General features: G+C 34.7%; 1 protein-coding gene across 5 annotated transcripts in view; it reads right to left on the reverse strand.

The window, feature by feature from the left end:
- The window catches only part of KDM6A (lysine demethylase 6A), a 266,362-nt gene that overhangs the window by 98,983 nt on the left and 151,589 nt on the right, over window positions 1–15,790 (reverse strand). For all 5 annotated transcript variants that reach the window (XM_020996047.2, XM_020996046.2, XM_020996045.2 and 2 more), the window contains one exon: window positions 2,423–2,477. In XM_020996047.2, coding sequence (XP_020851706.1) covers window positions 2,423–2,477 — 55 coding nt within the window. The remainder of the gene's footprint in view (window positions 1–2,422; window positions 2,478–15,790) is intronic.

Consider the following 15,790-nt stretch of genomic DNA (forward strand, 5'->3'; position numbering starts at 1 on the left):
GGCTTTGGTCTGCTAGCTTTGGAGTTTAACCATGTAATGCTTTAATGAAAAGAAAAATGCATGCTGGGTTCCAAAAATATGATTTGTAAACAGACTTTTGGAATAAAGCTTGTTTAAAAGTTACAAGCTGCCTGTAAAGAAGTATGTTTCACATTAGGCAACTGATGTTCTGAAACAGATATACATGAGCCAAATTTTTGTATATCAAATTTTTTAAATGTGCTACAGAAACTGAATGTTTATAAACTGTGGCAAAACCCTGTGAAAGAAAAAAAAATTCTCTAAATCTAAATTACCACTTCAAATGTGTATGTTTTCATAGATACAGGTTTTTTTATATAATGTTTCCTCAAAGTGGCACATAGTCGTACTATTGATCATCTTCGGACATAAATTTAGAGTAAGAAGGGACATAAAAATCCATTAGTCTACTCATCTTTTCCATTTTGGAAAGGTATGAAAAGAGTATAAGTAAAACAGGAATGAAAATCAAATCATGACCACTTTTTTTGAAGTAAAACAACAGTAATTAATCTAAGAAACGTGTTTTCCAATTTTTCTGTAGAAAAGCCTGAGAAAAAGTTACTTAAAGAAACTGGATAGCTACCAGTTAATTGACTTTACTAGTTTATTTCCTTAATAGCAACATATACTGGAAATATGAAGGGATGGAAGATTCATGGTGAACACTAAATCAAGACTGGGGTGGCTTTACTTTTACGGCTCTCCAATCTTCCCGTTACTTAACTAGCAATGATGCTAAAGATTATAGTAATATTTGGCATAAATATACATACTACCTTAGTAACAATCATTTGAAAGTAACAGACATGTTCTTTTGAAAAGGGCAAATATGCAGATTTAGGTAAAATAGTATGCCTTCAGAATAAAAAGTTTATAATTAAATATAACTTTATAGTTTACAAATCTTCCTCAAAAGTTTTCATTTCCACAGACAAACACTTATCTTTAAGGTAACTGAAACTGAAACATTTTGAATGCTCAAATCATCTAAATTTAGTAATTTGCTTACTCTAATAAATCTACTATTACAGCTATTTTTAAAAATGTTTTTAGGAAATTTGGTTTAACTGTCCTTGACATATCACAAAGTACAGGAAATGCACTGCTTTTTTCCTTTATCACATTCAAATTTAATTTAAATTTCCATAATATCCAATTAAATGTAATCTACAAAAACCTAGAAATAATTTTTTCTATTTTTTTTATTCTAAAGACACTAAATAGTATTGAATACTAACAGTCTGACCTTATAAAAATGTAATAGATAAATTTTACAATGATTGCACCAAAATACAAAATGACCCATGATATAAGCATTTCAAGTTGGCAAGTATTATATTAGGCTTTTATTTTAAATTGTGTCTTAGTTGACAATTTTTCCCCAAACACATTTGAATCCACAAAATATGAGTCATTACAACAGGTTTACAATGCAGTTGGGGGGACGGGGAGTTACTTTTTCTAGTTTATCAAAACATACATACATAAGCTCCTGATATCTGCTTATGAATACAGGCTACATCTTATTCAACCTTAATATTTGAAAATTTACATGAAAATATACATTATTTCTCATTGGAGGATTCACATTATGTTACGTCTACAAAAAAAATTCAGTATTTTCAGTAAAGAGTGGCTAATTTTTTGCCATAATATTACAAATTCATTTCTTTTACATACAAAATATTTTAAAATTCTAGTTTGTAGTCAGTGACTATGTTATTCCAAAATCACTAAGTAATTTTGAAGGAAATGTAATATACAAGCAAAATATTCCATATACTAACAACAACATCCATGAGAATCAATTTATCTTTGAGGGGAAAAATCTAGATAAAGCTATTTGAAAAGAAACAATAATACTTGATAATGACAGTCTAACTCAACAGATTAATGAAAAAAAAAGTATAACATAAATTTGTAAACAAAATTCTGCAAAACTGTAAGAAAATATCCTTTGTAACAACATATATTATAAATACTTACCATGGTTAAGAATCAGGTATCACATAAGATTAGCATCTTTGTATATAAATATATGTTTTCTAAAATAGTGATGAAGGATGAAAATTAAAAATATATATTCCATAAAATATGTATCTCCCAATCCACATAAAATCACTCTCCTCTACTAGTGGGAATAATTTTAATTCAACAACCCACTTCAGTGGCACATCTATTTTAAACACAGACTCTTCACAGAAACTGGTTTCACATGTTCCATTTGTGCAAGCTAGGTAGCCATGGCAACCGAGACAAGGTTAGATTCAATAATTCTGGAAGGAAAAAGCCACATAAAATACCTATTTCTCCTAATGATAGCTGTATTTCAGGAGCAAGCATTTTAATATAAGTGATATTAATGTGGGGGGAAACCATAATGCTTAAAAATACTTACTTTCAGCATTGGACAAAGTGCAGGGATTACAGTCAACCAAAGCTAATTGAAAATGCTGCAAAAAAGTAAAGTAAGAAAATTAATGCTTGGTTTCTGAGAATAAAAATTCAATACTAACATGTTTAAAATACCTAATATGAGGCTGGAAATGCAACTTTTTAATATGATGGAGGAATACGTCATATGGATTGGAAAACATTTACATAAGAAACAATCACACTTTCAAATATATTTCTTACAACTCAAATATTAACAAAAAATATTAGAGTTTTTCTCCAGATTATTTTCATGAAATTCCTCAGGGGGGAAACTTTCTGAAAGAAGACTCATTATTATTATAATGACATTCAAAAGAATAATTTAAAGTCAATTTTTAAACTTTTCATAGCTTGAGTATGGATAGCTAGAGACAGAAGATACTTAAATTCTTTAAGAAAAATGTAAGTTGAATACTAAGATGGATATAAACTTTGATTATCCATGAACAGCACTTAAAACTTTAAGAAAACTTAAAGCTATTTTGAGAAAAATTAACATTATGGTATAAAATGCTTATATTCCTTAACAAATACTTAACTTTCAGAGATTTTAAATTATCATAACATTCAAGTTCATCTCTAGTCTATACAAAAATTATTTTAAAGTAATATGATTTTTAAAAATTTAAGAACATTCAACTGTGGATAAAATATTCTGAATTCTTCATATATTATTTTCCTATATATGACAGCACAGAATTATGATACCACAGCTTAATGAGCCTACTTAAAACTCAAATGTTTAACAACTTGTTAAATCATTTTTTAAAACTCATTTTATTAGCCAGACTTGATTTCCTTGGTTTATAAATATATTTTACCTGTTGGTTTCATGGTCTTAGCTTGTAGATAAACAATAGCTGTTATAATTGGTGCAAAAATTTTTAAGCTGGAAAGTATTAAATATGAAAAGCTGCAATTATCTCAATGCCATCGAAACATTATCTCCACATAAATTACCCAACTTCTCCTGAGCCTCTTTTTGACCCCTTTTACCCCTCTAAGCTGAATGAGGAAAATAAATTTTTTAATATCACTGAGAAACTTCATTTTGAAAACAGACTACAAGGATGAGGATGGGAAACTGGTTTCCTTGAATACTTCAGTTAGTAGCCTAAAGGAAAGCAATGGAGAAATCAAACAGTAATTATAGTAAACGCTCATCATATCAGAATAAAAAGTTTGTGGCCATATTTTGGGAGTATTGTACAACAATAATATTCATGAAAACATTTTGATTATTTAAAAAATTATATAACATTCATCATTGCTTTTGCTTTCCATATTTGCAAGTCTTTTAACATGAGGAAGTCATAAGAATAAAGTTTGAGTAAACCAAATTTTCACTTAACTATAATCAGAAACCATTCTGATAATCATATACCAAATTTCATTTCATTTCAGGGTTACTTACTTGGTCACATTTACTTGATTTATCAGTCTTACTGACAAGAAACTTGTGGCCTAAATTTCCAGGGCATCACTAATATAAGACATCTCATAAGATGTTAATGCAGTCAAAAGTTTTAACATGACCAGATATATGATTTAATATCTTTACTCAATTTGTTGAGGCCAAGAAATTACTTAGTCTACACTGACAGAACACTGTCAATATAAGAAATCTCTTCAATATTTATTAAATCTTAAAATAACATATTAACTCAACCAAAAGTTTTGACATTTATTTCACAATATTAGAATATATATACACAATTTCATAATTTCTTGTCCGATGGTTTTTTCTAATTTTGACCTTGAGAGAAGTGACAAATAAAATATTGCCTTTTCTCTTTCAAATTACATACTCATTGTGTGTCCTTGAACATTCTTTCATTTAATACTATAGTAATAACATAAGATTTTTAAGTCAACACACTGAAAATTAATCCAAAGTATACTTTAGCATTAATTCTATTTTCTAATACAAAAAAGAAAGTCTTGGAGACCTACACATTTCAGTCTAAAAAAAAAAATTTATATCGACATAAGTTTCCATTTCAGTTAAGTAATAATACCATTTGTTTTATCATAATAATGCTACCTTTAAAAAAAAAAAACAGAAACAAAACAAACACAAAAACCAAACCGGCCTAAAAACAAAGCCAAATGCTTACTTGATGGTGGCATCTTAGAACTGTTATTATAATAAAACCCCATGAAGAAAAACAGATAACTCTGTAAGTCAAATTACCCACGTCTACATTTAAATCTAAGTATTCAAGATTATACAATGAAACACAGCAGGAAGACTTCTTGACAATACTCCATAATCACCCAGAATATTGAAAGAAATAAAGAAGCCTCACTATTTCAAAATCCCTCACATCAGACATATAAAATATTCCAAATTTTCTATGGAAATCACAAAGTAAAACTGCAGATAATACCAAATATATATTGATGAAACATCAAATTACTGTAATTATTTTAAAAAAAAGATAATGATCTTTAGAAACATGGACACCAACACCCATACAAAAACATCCCTACAACCTTTCAGCAGCCTAACAGGAAAAACAAGTAAACAAAAAAACTCATGGCTTCCTTTTAGATATACAAACTGATATAAAATAGCCATATGCTCATCAGCAGAAACTTAAACTATTTCTCATAATCATGCGCCATAACCTGAAGTAATTCATGTAAATTTTACCATGGTAAAATTTCCAATTCCCATCTCTGCAACAAACAAGCAGCTAGCAAACATCTGCACCTCACACAAATATTGCGGTACTGAAGCTGGCCACTGCTGTGTGAAACAGTTAACATGCAGGAGAGGCCACTGCAGTTCAGAGACTACATACAAAACCTAAAGCAGAGAGCAGTCCACAGAAATACAAATTCCGAGCAAGATTTACCTAGGAGGCGCTGCTCTGAGTACTAATAAGTGTTACTCTCCTCTAATCCTAGTATTCCATTTGTAACGATCTGAGTTGGCCTAATGCTTATATTATTAAAATCATAATAAGTATAGTTTATTTCCTTGAAATTAGATTTAAAACTTTCTTACATGTTAAGTATAGCTATGTCCAGTAATTTGAAGTATGGGACAAAACTCTAGCTTTATATAATCATGCAATTTATAATAAAAAAATAATACTTCAGTAATAATACTATACATCAATATGACATATCAATACTATACATCAATAATTCCTTTCCTTAAAAATATTCAGTAGATTCTAAATCTAATTTAATGCATTTTAATAACTACATCACTAAAAATGTGTACTGTTTCCAGTTATGGAAGTATAGAAAATATATCTAAGATCAATAGTTCTTAAACCAGAATCTATGGACTAGTTTTAGATATATATTGATAATGGCTAATCATTTCAACAAAACCAGTTTTATTTTTTTTCCTATGTATCTTATTTTATGCATTATTCTGAGTTGAAGAATCCTATGATATAGATTGATGTTAACTCTAAGATGGTTATTCATGTAAATATTTCTCAACTTTTAAATGAAAACTTTTCTTAAAAAAAAAAATCAACCCCAAAAAACCAAAAACAAAAAAAACCCACAGCCCTATAATTTATACAAGTTACATAAAGAAAAAAATTGTTCAAATATCTACAATGATGTGAGAATACTGTTATAAAACTCTATATCGTTCATCTCTTTCAGACATGGCTACTTAAAGATTATGTAATCAAGGTCTGATGCGTGTACTCTTTAGCAATGCCTTTATTCAAATAACTAGCATAATCTTGTGGGATTCCAAGTGTTGGCTTGTGGCCAGGATTATATTCACTAGTGCAGGGGAGGACAAGTATTCTTTGGATCTAGAGCCAGAAAAAAAAAAAACTGCTTTCAAGGAAAGGAAAACAGGAAGGCAGGTAAGGAAATTTAAAAGATAAACAAACAAAAAACAGGAAAGAGGGAGAAATAATAAAACATCTACATAGTACTTTAAGGTTTAGAAGCCCCCTTACATGTATTACCTTATTTAAAAATCATAAAAACTCTGTGAAGTAGATTACAGACTAAGAAAACCAAGGTTTATAGATATTGGTCTATAATCAAAGAGCTATTTACTGTCAGTCAAAATTTGAAACAAGGTCTTCCAGAATAACTCCAGAATCCCATCTATTATGCCGAGGAGATGAAATGGAGTAGAAGAAATGAGGAGGACAGGAGAAAAGGAAAAGTACTTTGCTAAAAAGCATCAGTTCCAATTTCATGGCAAGGCCCAAAGCAAGGTCATTAGAGTCTAGAAAAGGCTGAGAAAAGACTAATTGAGAAAGACTCAAGAGAGCCAAATCAGGATAACTTATTGGGCCAGAAACAGGTTAGACAGGAGTTTTCTGGAATTAGAGCACAGAAGAGAACCCAAAGTGTAGTATTCACGGTAATGTCAGAGAAGCCCTTGATTCAGTATGTTTCCCACATATGGACTATCAGAGTACCACTAACCAGCCATTTATTTAAAAAATTTCATGATAGTAAAATGAAAATGTATAAAGAATGGCAGCTTCAAGTCAAAATGAACCCAAAAATTAATGTTTAGGAGATTTGGAACTTAGAATTTTTATTCAATTATGTGCTAGAATGCTGAACAGGAAGCCTTGAATGGAAAGGGAAATCCACAACATGTGGTATCATAGCAACTCAACAATTTCTAACAATGTCTGACAAATTACAAAAAAAAAAATTTTAAAGAAAGAATAACATACTGAATGATAAATATTTCGCTTATTTTACTCTCTAAGAAAGACCACTGCATAGTGGATATTAAGCTAGCTTCTGATTAAGCACGTCCCAGCTCTGATGCATACTGACTGAATGACCATGGACAAGTCACTTAATATTCTGGGTTGTAGGTGACTGCCAGAGTAGATGTAGCACAGAAGATGCAATGATAGAATTTCCTCATCAACAGGTCTCTACACAGACGAAATCACAAGTATATTCCCTTATCTTTATTTTACTCTCTTACTTTAAAAACAAAAACTGAGTATCTAGTACAGGCAATGCACTGTTTTGGAAGATGAACCTACAAGATGAAAAATTAGTTCTTGCCCTTCAAAAGCTTCCAATATAACAGGGTACTACATCTACCACGTATTAAATTACTTTGTATATATTTACATTCATTCACTTTATATTTGTTGCATATGTCTGTGTATGTCACACGAGCGCGCATGCGCACAAACACACACACACACACACACACACACACACACACACACACACACACACACACACACACACAGAGACTCCCCCACCAGAATGAGCAGAGATTGTTTCATTATCTTGCTTTGTATCCCCAGGGTTTAGCAAAGTGCATGGCACATAATAGGTGCTTAATCAATACTTGTTGATTAATGGAAGGTACCTTATAGATCTTTTCTCCCCTGCCCTATTAATTTTCATGAAGAAATCAGGACTAAAGAGGTAAAAAAAAAATTTACCCTCAATTTCATAGTTAATTAGTAGCACTGAAAGAATTAGAATCTGGGTTAGACTCTTGTCAACCACAACACATTTAGTAATATGGAACAGAGGTTTTATGTTGCCTAAAACACGAATGTGAAATATACTTGGAATATTTAATAATAATGAAATGGAATCATTCCATTTAACAAATTAATATTTGTAGAGTATCAAGTCTCAAAAAAAATTTTCACATATGTATCTCATTTAAACCCTAACACAACTACTCTGTAATACAGGTAAGTATCCATTACTCTATTCCATAGATAAGGCTACCTACTAGTGCAAAGAATGACTTAAATGACTTGGCCAAGTTTAAAACTTATAAAGAGATGAAGAATCTCTAGTTACATAAATAGTTAAACCAGTGAGTCTTTACAGCCAGAGCCACTGTTCTACCAGTATTTATAAATAATCTATGACAAGCAGTTTCTATGTAAATTAATTTGATGGCTCACTAAGTTGATTGACTCATGATTAAGGAGATGGAGACTAATATGGCAAAATTGTTTTAAAAGAATAGCTCATATCTGGCCCTCTCTATTATGACACCATGGCTACCTAGGATCTTGATACTAAGAACATAGACCTATTCTTAAATACTGAGGAGAATTAGATAGAGAACATTACTCAATATTTTGCCTGTACTGCCCTAAATAAATTCAACTCTTCCTGACGTAAGACTATACTCTGAGTTCTAGGTCACTCCCAGAGTACATGTAGCAGAGAAGATGCAATGGCAGAACTTCTTCATCAGGAGGTCCCTATACAGATGAAATCACAAGAATATTTCCATAACTTTATTTTACCCTCTTAATTTAAAAACAGAAATGGGCCCAGCCCATCCACTATTCATTTACCACCACCCTCATCAGATTTCACCACCATGACTCCATGATTCAGCTGCCTTCTTATCTTGGAACATCTCTCCACCTATACTTGCCTAGTTCTCCACCTGGTGAATTCCATGCCTCAATGTACAAACCAATAGTGAAAAGCAAATTTAGAGGGATCAGGAAGAAATTTTAAGTAATGGAAACTAGTGGAGTCAGAAGTAGAGAACTCATCTGAAAAGAGACAATACATCAAATATAATGAACTACCAATCAGAATAACAAAAGAAAAGCTAGCAAACTGAAGTAAGAAATAAGGAAAAGCTATGGAACTCTACTAGAAAAAAATGAACATAAAAAATGTTAGAAAAATGTAAATATCTAGTTGCTACAGAATTCAAAATTTTATGTGGTAATATAGTATATATGTGAAGTTTGTAAGGAGATATAAAGGAAAGGCAACATTATTTAGAAGAGAAATAACATACAGTGATAGCTGGATAAGTGAATTCTGGGTCCCGTGAATTATCTGCTTTTTGTATCATCTTATTAACAAAGTGGGTCCGAAAAACACCCCCTAATAATAAAGCATAATGAAACTAGATGGAAATATCTTAATATATAAACTCAAATACCCTAACGTACCTCAGGGATAAGCAACTTAATCTTTTTCTGGGTTTGGTTTGCATTACAGTGTACATAATGCTTATGTGATCCTTTGACACTAGTGTGCAATGAAATGTGTATATCCTCAGAGAGGTGGATAACCCCCAGACCTCCTTGTACCTCCCTTTTCACCCAATCTATGCCTTCTTGTGAAACATTCAATTCCAACTAAGCTCTTCTAGAAGATTGTGAAAAATCTCTCCTGGTGGCAGCAAGGGGAAAGGTGCCTAAGCAATCTGACAGTTGACATGGTCAAGAAAATGAGTAAAAAAGAGTGATCCTGCCCTCAGGTCCCCTTAGGAAATGTCTAGTCTGATCAACCCAGTAAATACCCACTCCCTACAATCTCCTTCCAACTAAGAGATTGTATCTATGACTCTAAGGCCAACAGCATGAATCTCCACTCTCAGTGCATGCTAGGGTAAATTCTGCCTTTCCTTAGAGTCATTATTTAGAACTCTGCTTCCCTGGGTCATCACTTTCTCCCCCATTTGGCTCTAGACCTTGCTGCCCCGATTGCTAGCTGGCTATTTCAATGTGCTGACAATAAATATGCCCTTGAGTGCCTCAGTAGCCCGTTCTTACTTCTGGTACACAACAAACCAGGTCTGGGCTACTTGTGGCCAGATCTCCTAGTATATGAGGTGCTGTCCAGAACTAGAACTAGGACCTTTAGCACCCACAGAGCTATCCTGATAAGCTCTGCACTATTTTGAGTAAATACAGCATTTAATCTTTGATCATCCTTCTTTCCTTAACATTTTATAAAGGAGTTTATATACTAAAAACCAGTATGGGCACCCATTTCTAGGTGTATATCAAAGGGATAGAGACTTGTGGCCAAGTCAGGGGCTCTTCTGGATTCTTGCCCCGATACTCTGAGTCAATAATCAGTGTCTGGATAAGTCCAGTTGGAGTTACTATCTTTTCATCTTCATTCTTTTTTCACTCCTGGTATGCATTTAGAATATGGCATTTATTTGTCAATGCTATTTTAAAATTGACTTTCTGGTAACCAATCATGTCCTGTATTCAACTAAACTGAAATACAACTACCATGCACTAACTGCAAGATACTGTTCTAAATAGATGAGAAGACATAACAATTCCTAACCTAAAATACTTTACATCCTACTAGAGCAACGAGATATACAAAATTATGAAATATATTTAAAGAGGGAGAAAGGAATAACAACCAGGGGAAGAGGGTGGGTAGATAATCAGCAAAATTTCTCAGCGGAGGTAGTACCTGAGTGAAAGATAAATGGAGACTAAAGTTTTAAAGGTGCACTTGTAGGCACTGCAGGTTGTAGAGACTGTAGAACAGATAGTAGGCCAGTATGACTGGAATGCAGTAATAAGACTGGAAAGGTAGGTTGTAGTCAGAAAACGGGAGAGTCACTGATGACAAATTTTAATTTTATTCTGTTTTTAAAAAATTAATCTTTATTGCCTAATAGAGAATTACTAAAGATTTTCTGAGGAAGGGAAGTAATCTTGAACATATAAATAGCCCTCCCTAAGCCTTTTACCTCTGAAACACAGTCTCCATCCTTCATCACAGTCTCCTATTGCTATATTTCAATGGTAGGAACAATATTCACAACACTTCACTCATGTAAATTAGGCTAATTTTTCCTTAAAAGGTATTGAAAATATCCTAGGGACTTCGCTGCCCTGTTAGTACTATACAATTCTCCTTTTACTAACTATTACGGGACCTCAGAGTCTTATTTTGTTCCAATAACAAATATAAATTACCAAGTTTATTTTAGAAGGCCTTATTTGTGTCTAATTGTTTGCATGTCATCTCCCGAAATAGACAGTGAGCTCCTTGAGGGTAGGGATTGTTTCAGCCTTTCATAATATCCACAGCACTTAGCAAAATGCATGGCACAAAGTAAACCCCCAATAAATGCTAGTTGTCTTGCTGACTTCACCTTCGGCAGATCAGGAAGTAAACTGCCAGAAGCCATTGAACAAAGAGAGAAAGATATTTGTTGTGCTCTTAAGAAAAATACTATGAACGTGATTTATGTAAACTGTGTTGTTGGGGTAGTTTTTGATTTTTTTTTTTGGAGCTCCTGAAGTAATTAAGCATTGTCAAAGTTCTCATGATATCTCTTCAAAACTCAGCTAAGGGATTAAATATTTTGATAGTGAAACAGACTTTGTCCTTATTTGAAAAGTACAGGGGCAGCCAGGAGGCTGAGTGGATAGAGCACTGGCCCTGAAGTCAGGAGGACCTGAGTTCAGATCTGACCTCACACCAAACACTTGACACTTACTAGCTGTGTGACCCTGGGCAAGTCACTTAACCCCAATTGCCTAAAAAACCAAAAAAAATTATAAAAGAAAAAAAAGAAAAGGACAAATTTAGAAGACTTGTGCATCCCCCAAGCAGGGAATGGATGCTATCACATTGCTAATGCTGCATGTCTCTTACAAAAAGAGAAAAAACTCCCCTTGTAAAATCTGTCTCCTGCCTGATCTCCAGCCTGCAGGAAGAGGTGAGGAGAGATAAAGAACTCTGACTTCACTTCCATCTCTCCTTCTAAATCCTGTCTCCTGCAGGAAGAAAAAGGGGGCAGGTATGAGTCTTTCATCTTCTTCTATGCTCATCTCCTTCCTAATCCCCAGTCTTCACAGGAAAAAGAAAGGTAAAGCGGGGACCCTCCATTTTAACATGAACCTTGCATCATCCTGTGTTTCCAGTCCAATCTCCAGCCTCCATTAGGAAGGAGAGGTGCCTTTCACTTAATGAACAAACTCCCACCAGGTCTTATCCAACATATGCCACAGATTCTAAACTTCTGTAGATCATCATCCAAACACCATTCCCCAGGCCCCTCAACCCATTCATCCCCCCCAAAAAAAACCCCCACGAAGATGGTGGAGTGAAAGGAGTGACTTGCTTGAGCTCTCCCCCAAACCCCTCCAAATACTCATAAAAAATGGATCTGAACAAATTCTGAAGCAGCAGAACGCACACAAAGACTGAGTGAAACAAATTTCCAGCCCAAGACAACCTGGATGGTTGATCAGAAAGGTGTATCGTGCCTGGCTGGGAGTGCAGCCGTGGGTGTGCAGGCCACAGCGAACCTGGAGCAGGCTTCAGAAGACTGAATCGAGGGCAGCTGTGGAGGTTTCCAGACTCCTCAATCCACAAATGCCAAAGACAACTTAGAAGGTCAGTGGAAAAAGTCTGTTTCTGTGGTGCTGAGACAGGAAGGTGGGGTCTTAGCTCCATTCCCCAAGAGCGTGGCCCTGGGGGAGGACAGCTGCTTCCTGAGCTTCCGGCCCATAGACTGAGGGGGGAATCCAGTGGCTGATCAGAGAGGGATTGCAGGGATCTCTTTGCCAGTGCTGAGGTAGGGATCTCTTGCTTTGCCCGTGTTTGGATCTGGGTCACAGTTCTGGGTGGCAGTGCTGGGGTGAGGAGGAGCGCTAGCGTGGTGGAGCTTGTAGTAGCTGTGGAGAGGAACCCCCTCCTCACAGTTACAGGACAGAAAGGAGTAAACACCTTGCCCCTTATAATACCACCTTGGAAGAACTGAAAATTTACAGGTCCCTACAAGTATCTCTGAAAACAGCTGTACAAACCCCGAAGCTGGGACATACATTCTCCACATTGGAAGCAGATTTACCTTAACAAAGAGTTTAAAACTCAAGTAATTGGGCTGGATCATGAGCAAGCAGTGCAAAAAGATTATATTATCTACTTTGGTGAAAAGAAGATCAAAATATACAACCAGAAGAAGACAACAAAGTCAAAGCTCTACACAAAGCCTCCAAGAAAAATATGAATCAGTCCCAGGCCTTGGAAGAGCTCAAAAGGGATTTTGAGAAGCAAGTAAGGGAAGTAGAGGAAAAACTGGGAAGAGAAATGAGAGTGATGCAAGAAAATCATGAAAAACAAGTCAACAGCTTGCTAAAGGAGACCCAAAAAATACTGAAGAAAATAACACCTTAAAAAATAGCCTAACCCAAATGGCAAAAGAGGTCCAAAAAGCCAATGAGGAGAAAATGCCCTAAAAAAAAATTGGCCAAATGGAAAAGGAAGTCCAAAAGATTACTGAAGAAAATACTTCCTTAAAAATTAGAATAGAGCAATTGGAAGACAGTGACTTTAGGAGAAATCAAGACACTGTAAAACAAATCCAAAAGAATGAAAAATTAGAAAACAATGTGAAATATCTCATTGGAAAAACAACTGACCTGGAAAATAGATCCAGGAGAGAGAATTTAAAAATTATTGGACTATCTGAAAGCCATGATCAAAAAAGAGCCTAGACATCTTTCAAGAAATTATCAAGGAAAACTGCCCTGATATTTTAAAACCAAAGGGCAAAATAGAAATTGAAAGAATCCACCCATCTCCTCCTGAAAGAGATCCCCAAAGCAAAACTCCTAGGAATATTGTAGCCAAATTCCAGAGTTCCCAGGTCAAGGAGAAAATATTACAAGCTGCCAGAAGGAAACAGTTCAAGTACTGTGGAACACAATCAGGATAACACAAGATTTAGCAGCTTCTACATTAAAGGACGCAGGGCATGGAATATAATATTCCAGAGGGCAAAGGAGATAGGATTACAACCAAGAATCACCTACCCAGCAAAACTGAGTATAATCCTTCAGGGGAAAAAATGGTCATTCAGTGAAATAGAGGACTTTCAAGCATTCCTTGATGAAAAGACCAGAGCTGAATAGAAAATCTGACTTTCAAATACAGGACTCCAGTGGAACATGAAGAGTTAAACAGGAAAGAGAAATCATAAGAGACTTATTAAGATTGAACTGTTTACATTCCTGCATGGAAAGATGATATTTATAACTCATGAGACCTTTGTCAGTATTAGGGTAGTTGGAGGAAAAAATTATATGATAGATAGTAGATAGATAGATAGATAGATAGATAGGGCACAGGGTGAGTTGAAGATTAAGGGGTCATATCTGGAGAATAAAATTAAGGGATGAGAGAGGATTATACTGGAGAAGAAGAAAGGGAGAGGTAGAATGGGGTAAATTATCACACAAAAAAAAAACAGAAAAGTCTCTTACAGTGGAGGGGAAAGGGGAAGGTGAGAGGGAATGAGTAATCTTATTCTCATAGGATTTGGCTTAAGGAGGGAATAACATACACATTCAATTGGGTATGGAAATCTGTCTTACCCTACAGGAAAATAGGGGAGGGGGAAGAGAGCAGGGGGATTAGAGAGGAGGGCAGATTGGGAAAGGGGTAATCAGAAGTAAATACTTCTGAGGAGGGACAGGGTCAAAAGAATAGAATAAATGGGAGGGCAGGATAGGATTAAGGGAAATAGAGTTAGTTTTTCACAACATGTCTACTATGGAATGTTTTTGCATAACTGCACATGTACAACCTATATTGAGTTGCTTGCCTTTTCAATGAGGGTGGGTGGGGAGGGAGGAGAGAAAATTTGAAACCTAAAGTTTTAAAAACATGTTTAAAAAAAATGTTTTCACATGCTACTGGGAAATAAGAAATACAGGAAATGGGGTACAGAAGTCTATCCTGCCCTACAGGAAAACAGAAGGGGAAGGGGATAAGAGAAGGGGGGAGAGATGGCAGAGAGGACAGATTAGGGGAAGGGATATTCAGAATGCATGCCATCTTGGGGGAGGGGGGAAGGGGGAGATGTGGTGAAATTTTGGAACTCGGAAACTTGTGGAGATGGATGTTGAGAACTAAAAATAAATAAATTTATATTAAAAAAAATTAAAAAAATAAAATAAGCTGGAGAAGGAAATGGCAAACCATTCCAGTATCTTTGCCAAGAAAACCTCAAATGAGGTCACGAAGAATCAGGCACGACTGACCAATAATAACTTTTTGTTGAGTCATTTTAAAAAATTTGTTTGTTTTTGGTTTTCAACATTCACTTCTACAAGCTTTTGGTTTCAAAATTTCTCTCCCTTCTTCCCCTCCCCCTTCCCCAAGATGGTATGCAACCTGATATATGCTCTACATATACATTCAAATTAAATATATTTTCATATTAGTCATGTTGTAAAGGAGAATTAAAACCAGTTGGAGGAACCATGAGAAAAAAGGAACAGAACAAAACAACAAAAAAAACAATACCCACCTTTCCCCCTCTGTAGAATGCCTGTTCCATAGAAAACAAATATGCTTTCATGTTAAAATCTTTCTCTTTCCCAGTCCTTCCAAATTCTATCACTGAGATCCCCTTTCTAGCACTTTCCTCATTTTCCTGACTCATTGGTTCAGGTGTGATATACTCTTTGCTTTCCCTTCACTTCCAACCAGCATCATTCAGTAAAGTGTTCTCTTTTCACATCTATAAAATCCACCTTTACTATCCAATCAAAATCCTGACCTCACACTCCAGGTCACTCCCCTTTCT

This window comes from Phascolarctos cinereus, unplaced genomic scaffold (assembly GCF_003287225.1).
Source record: "Phascolarctos cinereus isolate Bilbo 61053 unplaced genomic scaffold, phaCin_HiC Scaffold_726;HRSCAF=1367, whole genome shotgun sequence".
NCBI lineage: Eukaryota > Metazoa > Chordata > Mammalia > Diprotodontia > Phascolarctidae > Phascolarctos > Phascolarctos cinereus.